Source organism: Mus caroli, chromosome 14, assembly GCF_900094665.2.
Source record: "Mus caroli chromosome 14, CAROLI_EIJ_v1.1, whole genome shotgun sequence".
NCBI classification, from domain to species: Eukaryota; Metazoa; Chordata; class Mammalia; order Rodentia; family Muridae; genus Mus; species Mus caroli.
In genome coordinates this window covers 61315596-61322754 of record NC_034583.1, presented here as the reverse complement: position 1 = coordinate 61322754, position 7159 = coordinate 61315596, and the positions used below count along the sequence as shown (strand labels likewise).

Here is a 7159-nt window from a genome sequence, read left to right as displayed (position 1 = left end):
AAATAAATCTTTAAAAAAAAAAAAAAAAAAAAGATTCAGCACTGCCACCCTACACGCCCCCCTCCAATGAGAGAAATAAACTTGTATATCAATGGTCACACATGACACTTTCAAAAAAGCCTCACATGGCATTCTTCAGAACACCCTAAAGTAGATGTGACTTCAGTGTTCATCCATTGGATAACAAAATAAGGTCTATACAGTGGGATTCCACACAGCCATAACAAGAAGGAATGTACTCACATGCATCATCAAGGCTAGCCTAGACTACATAGTGAGTTCCACGCCAGCCTAGCCTACATAGTGAGAGCCTGTCTCAAAACAGCAAAAATGTTGACATACACACTTGAAACAATGTTATAGGAATTATATGTAAACAGTTTCATAATATTTTTTCTTACCATGTCCCTTGGTACATACAGACTGCATCTTAGTAACCAATACAAAAGACAGTTCGGTGAGGGCCCCAAAACTTTAATACTGGAGGTCTGTAGAGATGGCTCAACAATGAAGATTACTTTCTTTCCTCGCAGGGGCCCTGAACTCGGTTCCCAAAACCACATAATAGCTCAAAGCATCCTTACCTCCAGTTCCAGGGGGTATGACATCCTCTTCTGATCTCCACATATGCAGGCAAAACATTCAGACACATGAAATAAATAAATCTAGAATTTTTTTTTGAAATGGGATGCTGGTATATACTTTACCACACACATTCAAACTCCAAGTAAACCACCACTCTCCATAGAGTTTTAGACAGAACTCTGGTTCCCACCTTCTCACAGCTGCAGAGGCAGCACCCTGCTCTGTGAGAGGTGCTGTCCCTCCTTGTGTGGCTTGTCTGGCCCGTCTGAGGTCAGGGAGGCTACAGCAGTGCTCTAACAGGAGCCTTCCTAGGGGCCATTGCAGGCACGTGGGTGCTGGCCGCCAGATCCTGCTCTTACATTGCAGTGGGAGGTGAAGGAGCTTCGCAGCTCGCACGCTCTCTCTCTCTCTCTCTCTCTCTCTCTCTCTCTCTCTCTCTCTCTCTCTCTCTCTCTCTCTCATAGTGATGAAGGAAGCCTCGAGGTGGTCTTACTGCTGAGTGGCCTTCCTTCCTTCCTTAGGAAAGTTGCCCTTGGAGGAGCTGGCAGGGCTCTAATGGGATCTCATTGCTGTACCCTGGAACCATTTCATGTGTTACAGCTTGACTGCCTGACAGAAAGTGGCAGGGGGAAGTTTCCCTATTGGTGCTCATTTTAATTGCTTCCATTTCTGGCACCGAGAGGGAGAAGATGGCTTTCTTAGTAATTGACCTGCTTTCCTGCACAAGGAAAAGAAGCCATCTGAGTTGTTAGCGTGAGCAAATGCCATATCCCGCATCTCAGATGGGTACAAATCAATTAGAGTTCAAATCAGTGCCTAGTTGTTCACCTCTAGACCAGAAGTAGCTCTTCACTTATAACCTATTTTTCTCCCCTTCCAAATGCTAGAGCTATTCAAGTACTGCCCTATTCTTTTATTATTGTAATTATTAAATGGTTAAGGACAGTTAGGTCATGCGTAAGTCATTTAACAATACTAAGAAGCAAGATTAAATAGGATTTTAAAATAGGACTGAGCAACAGCTCGATTGATACAATCTGAGCAGTTACAAGCTCAAACATGGTTGTGATATTAAATTATCTGATTTGACAAGTCATTTTGATGTGTGATGATCACAAGACACAACCAGCAGGAGTGTTAGAACTGTTAGTGCCTCCCCACCTCATGCGCATGCTCCTGAGGTAATCCCCTCCCTTCTCTCTCTGGGTGGGACCCTGGCTGCCTTGCTGTCGGTTCACTCATCCTTTCTCTGTCTTCATTTTTTGTATGCACTGCTCCTGCCTTCTTACAGCCAAACAAGAAGCCGCAGAGGAGCGGGAAGGTATGGCCATATCCCTCAGCCGGAACACCCCTGTGTCTGTTCACCAGCCTCCAAGCTTCATCGGCATGTCGGAACTCACTAGCATCTGCAGAACCCTGACAGGAAAGGAGAGGGTGGCCCTCAGGGTGGCCACATGCCAGCCTGTTTCTCAGATGGCCATCACACAGCCTATGTCCTTTGTCAGTTTTATGTAATGACTGAAGCTTGTGCAGCTGGTAATGACAGAGGTCAAATGATTTAAGTGGTTCCTTACTTTATTAAGAGAGTTACCGCCGGGCGGTGGTGGCGCACGCCTTTAATTCCAGAGGCAGAGGCAGAGGCAGGCGGATTTCTGAGTTCGAGGCCAGCCTGGTCTACAGAGTGAGTTCCAGGACAGCCGGGACTACACAGAAAAACCCTGTCTCGAAAAAACAAAACAGAGAGAGAGAGAAAGAGAGAGAGAGAGAGAGAGAGAGAGAGAGAGAGAGAGAGAGAGAGAGAGAGAGAGAGAGAGTGTTACCTGGGGCTGGAGAGATGGCTCAGGGATTAAGAGCACTAACTGCTCTTCCAGAGGTCCTGAGTTCAGTTCCCAGCAACCACATGGTGCCTCACAGCCATCTGTAATGGGATCTGACGCCCTCTTCTGGTGTGTCTGAAGACAGTGTACTCACATATATAAAGTAAATAAATAAATCTTTAAAAAATAAAAGTAAATTTTAAAAAGAGTTACCCAATAACTCAAAGGTTAGCAGGAGTTTCCCTAAGGCATTTCAGTTTAGGGTATTTTGTTTCTATGGAGACATTTTAAATCATACTGCTTATGAATTTTTAGATTAAAAACCATTGGAATTCACAAACCTGCACTGTAGATTTAGTAATCTCATTAGATAAGGTGATTCAAAGGGGAATTCATTCCTTGGCAATACAAAGTTGAATCTGGTTGGAACAGCTCAGTGGTAGAATGTTTATCTAGAGTATGTAAGGCCCAGGGTTCAAACCCCAGTACCACAATAAAAAATTTCAGTTTAATCAGATGGGAAGTGTCTAGAAGCTATGCTGATGTTTTTCATCTGTGTTCAGCTCCTAGCTGTGAAGATAAAAAGCTGTCTTGAACAGATAGGTCTCCTGTCACTTGTGCATGGCTAATGCCATGTTTGTGCTTAAAGCAGCTATCTGTGTGATAGGATGTGCTTTCCTGGTGTTGCCTTTTCTAGAAGTAGGCAGGGTTTTCATAAGAAACACGACTTCAAGTGTTCGGAGGCCAATTAACACCTAATCCTTTTTATTTCTGCCAGACTTGTTATACTTTTCTTTTTCTTTTCTTCTTCTCTTCTCTTCTCTTTTCTCTTTTTATGATTTAGTTATTTGTTTTACTTATCTGAGTATACTATTGCTCTCTTCAGACACCCCAAAAGAGGGCATCGGATTCCATTACAGATAGTTGTGAGCCATGATGTGGTTGCTGAGAATTGAACTCAGAACCTCTAGAAGAGCAGCCAATGCTCTTAACCACTGTACCATCTCTCAAGCCCCAAGACTTGTTATTCTTATGCTAGTTTTTACCACACTTGAGCTGCTTAGAAGCAGTGTTTGTGGACAGAGCTGATTTAGTCACATGTTGCCTGTCAGCAGATGTGTGTTCTGTAGCTGCCTTCCTGTGTGTTCCTAGGAGATTGCTGTGTGCTGGGAAGCTTGGTTAAAAAAGCTGCTAACTTTGCCACCTCTCTGAGCACTTCCTACCCCCTCCTGTCTTTCTGCAGCCATCAGAGGTTTTACAATTGCACACAGGATCCGAAGTTTTGAAGAAGCCCGAGGTCTAGACCGAATTAATGAGAGAATGCCACCCCGAAAAGAGGCTTCATATCATCATGATGCAGGGAAGATGCACTCACACTCGCATTCGCATCCGCCACACCCACAGGCGTCAAGAAGGACCGACCATGGAAAGAAAGCCCTGTAATGACTCAGGGCCCCGTGCAGCACAGATGGGTCCCAACCCTATGAGCAAATCATACTTATTTATACTGGAAATGAAACAGGAACAACTCAAACAACTTAAACTTGGAGGTGCATTTGTAATTCAGTCGCATTTATTCTGTAAGAAAAGTGACCATTTTATAAATTCTTCTAATTTATGTTCAATATATATATATATATATATATAAAATACTTTTGTTTTATTTCCCTCCCCTTGTCCTAATTTTAGGTACGAATATGATTGGTTGGTTGTGTGTATGTGTGTGTTGAAATCTTATGCTATAAAGGGGACCTTCCCCTAATAATAAGGGCCTTGGAAACCTTCACCCTAGATTTCTGACTCATACTCCTAGTTAGCCCTCCTCTTGTTTGGGGAGGTGATTTTTTTTTTCATTTACGACATAACTCAAAAATGTCTTTCAATAGCCGGGCGTGGTGGCGCACACCTTTAATCCCAGCACTTGGGAGGCAGAGGCAGGTGAATTTCTGAGTTCGAGGCCAGCCTGGTCTACAAAGTGAGTTGTCCAGGACAGCCAGGGCTACACAGAGAAACCCTGTCTCAAAAAAAAAAAAAAAAAAATGTCTTTCAGTTTTTCCCCTTTCTGCTCAGTACCAATCTCAATGGCTAAAATTGCTTCTCTTCTGAGGGAAACTTGGACTTCCAAGAGAACAGCCCAAACCTAGTGATTTTTAAGGTCCAGGTGGAACTGCCTCCATAATAATTTACTTCCTTTCGGTTTCTGAGCTCTATGATTGTAGAGTGTGTGTGGGTGGGTGTGTGTGTGTGATACATAAGATTGAACCCCCTGCCTTGCACATGCTGTGAAAGCCCTCTACTGCCCCTGGGCCTCCACTCCTGGGTTCATTTTCATGTGTTCTAATAAAGTTCCTTTTAAAAGTAATAATAAGGGTGGGCTAGTGAGATTGCTTAGCCTGCTTACTTAAGTTTGATCCCCAGGAAGAAGAAAACCAATTTACAAAAGTCATCCTCTGACCTTCACACAACATTGTGGAACAAACAAAATAAACAAGTAAATGCAATAAACCTTTTAAAATAATAATACTGAGAGGTTTTCTTAAAGTTGCTTAAAGTCCCCTCTTCAGCTGTTGCCAGATTCTTTGCTTTCAGTTCCTAACCCCAGATGAACCAACCCATCTGCAAAGGACCTTAATGGCAGCTGCTTTCCCAGCATTCTTCTGTTTTCACTGTCAGTATGTCTGAAAAAAAATTCTCAGATGGTGGAACGGGCTCCTGTGCACTGAACCTTGCTAGGCGGTCAGATGAATGAAGGCCTCTGCTCCTTTTTTTTTTTTTTTTTTTTTTTTTTTTTTTCGAGACAGGGTTTCTCTGTGTAGTCCTGGCTGTCCTGGAACTCACTCTGTAGACCAGGCTGGTCTCGAACTCAGAAATCTGCCTGCCTCTGCCTCCCAAGTGCTGGGATTAAAGGCGTGTGCCACCACGCCCGGCTAAGGCCTCTGCTCCTACAGTTAGTCAGGGAACTCCTTCCCAGTGTCAGGTCATTAGGCTGAGCCTGGAGCCTTGACTAGCATAGTTTGGAACCCAAAATTAGGGATTCATATTTAATTGCCCCTTAGATTTTTATTTTTTTGAGATAAGAGTCTGATTTTGTAGCCCTCACTGGCCTGGAAGTCTCTCTATAGACCAGGCTGGCCTTGAACCCACAGAGCTCCAACTATCTGCCCTGTGAGTACCCGGATTACACAACCACACCTGGCTTTGGTTGTAATTTTTGAGTCAGGGTCTCATATAGTCCAGGCCAGCCCTACACTTATGAAGCTGAGGCTGTCTTTGACCTCCTGATTTTCTCCTTTCCCTCCCAAGTGTGGGTGCCACTCCTTGTTGGGCTTTTTAACTTTTGGTAGGTGATGAGGGTTGTCTTATGTGTCTGTTGCCTTTGACCCAGTCTGGTTGTAGGTGCCATGGTCCAATGTTCACTGATGGGATTTCTAATGACTGCTGGAGTCTGGGTACCCTTGATCAAAGCTTGGAAAGGGTAGATTTGTTAGCCCTCTTTGGTACCCTGTGGGATGTGGGGGTCTAGCACTAAAAACTAAAAGCAAGTATCTCAGACAATAATATAACACGTTGAGAGGTTCAGGGGAAGCAGAAAAAAACAACAGTATAACTTTTACTTTTTAAAAAGCTGATTTTCATGGGGAACATGAAAGGTTAGCTTGCCTATCTGTGGGTGTTTTGGGGGAGTGTGTCAGGGCTATCTGAACTTTGGAACTAGAGTTAGATGTGGTTGTGAGAACCCCATATGAGTGCTGGGATCGAACCTCATACTTGTTATGCTGAGTAACGAGTGCTCTGAACTGCCAAGCCATCTCTCTAGCCCCACCTGGTTTTTGTGGGTTTTTATTAAAAAATACTTTCGCTAACATTTTACAGTTTGTCCATGACAGATCAGAGCATGTTTTGGAACCTTCCTGCATGGACTGCTTTGTTCATTAGAGAGAAGAGGTGTGATGGTGACGGCCCACGGTCCCAGCACTGGGGAGATGGAGGCAGGAAGGTCAGTATGTTTAAGGTCATCCTTAGCCAAGGAGATGGCTCAGAAGGGAGAAGAAATACTTGCCACACAAGCTTGATAACCCGAGTGTGACCCATGGAGCTGACTCAGGAAAGTTGTCCTCTGGTTTCCACACAGGAGCCCTAGCATATGCATGCTTGCACTCACGAACACTAAGCATGATCACAATTAAGGGCTAGTGAGATGGCTCAGCAGGGGAGACACTTGTCTTCATGTGGGATGATCCAAATCAGATAATGGGAACCCGAGGGTGGATGGAGACAACCAACTCACACTAGTTGCTCCTCTAGTCCCCACATGCACTATTGCATGCATACATAGAGTAATCAAATGTAAAAAGAATTTAATAAAATGATTTTGTAAAAAATCCAGTTCCAGGAGATCTGATACCCCATCTTGCCTCTAAGGCATTCTACACACGTGTACAAACCCTCACAGATAGACATATCCTTTTAAATTTAAAAGAGTAAAATTATTTAAAATGTTTATCTCAATGGAAGAGTATTTGACTAGCATGGGCAAGACCCTGAGTTCAGTTTCCAGTACCACATATAGACACTAAATAAATAAAAACAGACCTATTTGAAAAAGGGAAAAAAAGAAAGAAAGAAAATTAAGCTGGGCAGTGGTGGTGCACACCTTTAATCCCAGCACTCAGGAGGCAGATAGAAGTGGATCTCTGAGTTCGAGGCCAGCCTGGGTTAGATGACCCCTGTCTCATGGGAGGCAGGTCGAGGAGGGC

The 7159-nt window shown here is 43.8% G+C and overlaps 1 protein-coding gene across 3 annotated transcripts in view; it reads left to right on the top strand.

Moving 5' to 3' along the window:
- Ppp3cc (protein phosphatase 3 catalytic subunit gamma) overlaps positions 1–4347 on the top strand; it is a 73325-nt gene extending 68978 nt beyond the window's left edge. Inside the window, exons 11-12 of one of the 3 annotated variants that reach the window (XM_021181839.2) lie at positions 1877–1906; positions 3646–4347. In XM_021181839.2, coding sequence (XP_021037498.1) covers positions 1877–1906; positions 3646–3845 — 230 coding nt within the window. In that variant the 3' untranslated portion in view covers positions 3846–4347. The remainder of the gene's footprint in view (positions 1–1876; positions 1907–3645) is intronic. The other 2 variants (XM_021181836.1, XM_021181837.2) reach the window with 2 other exon arrangements.
- Positions 4348–7159: the final 2812 nt, after the last annotated feature.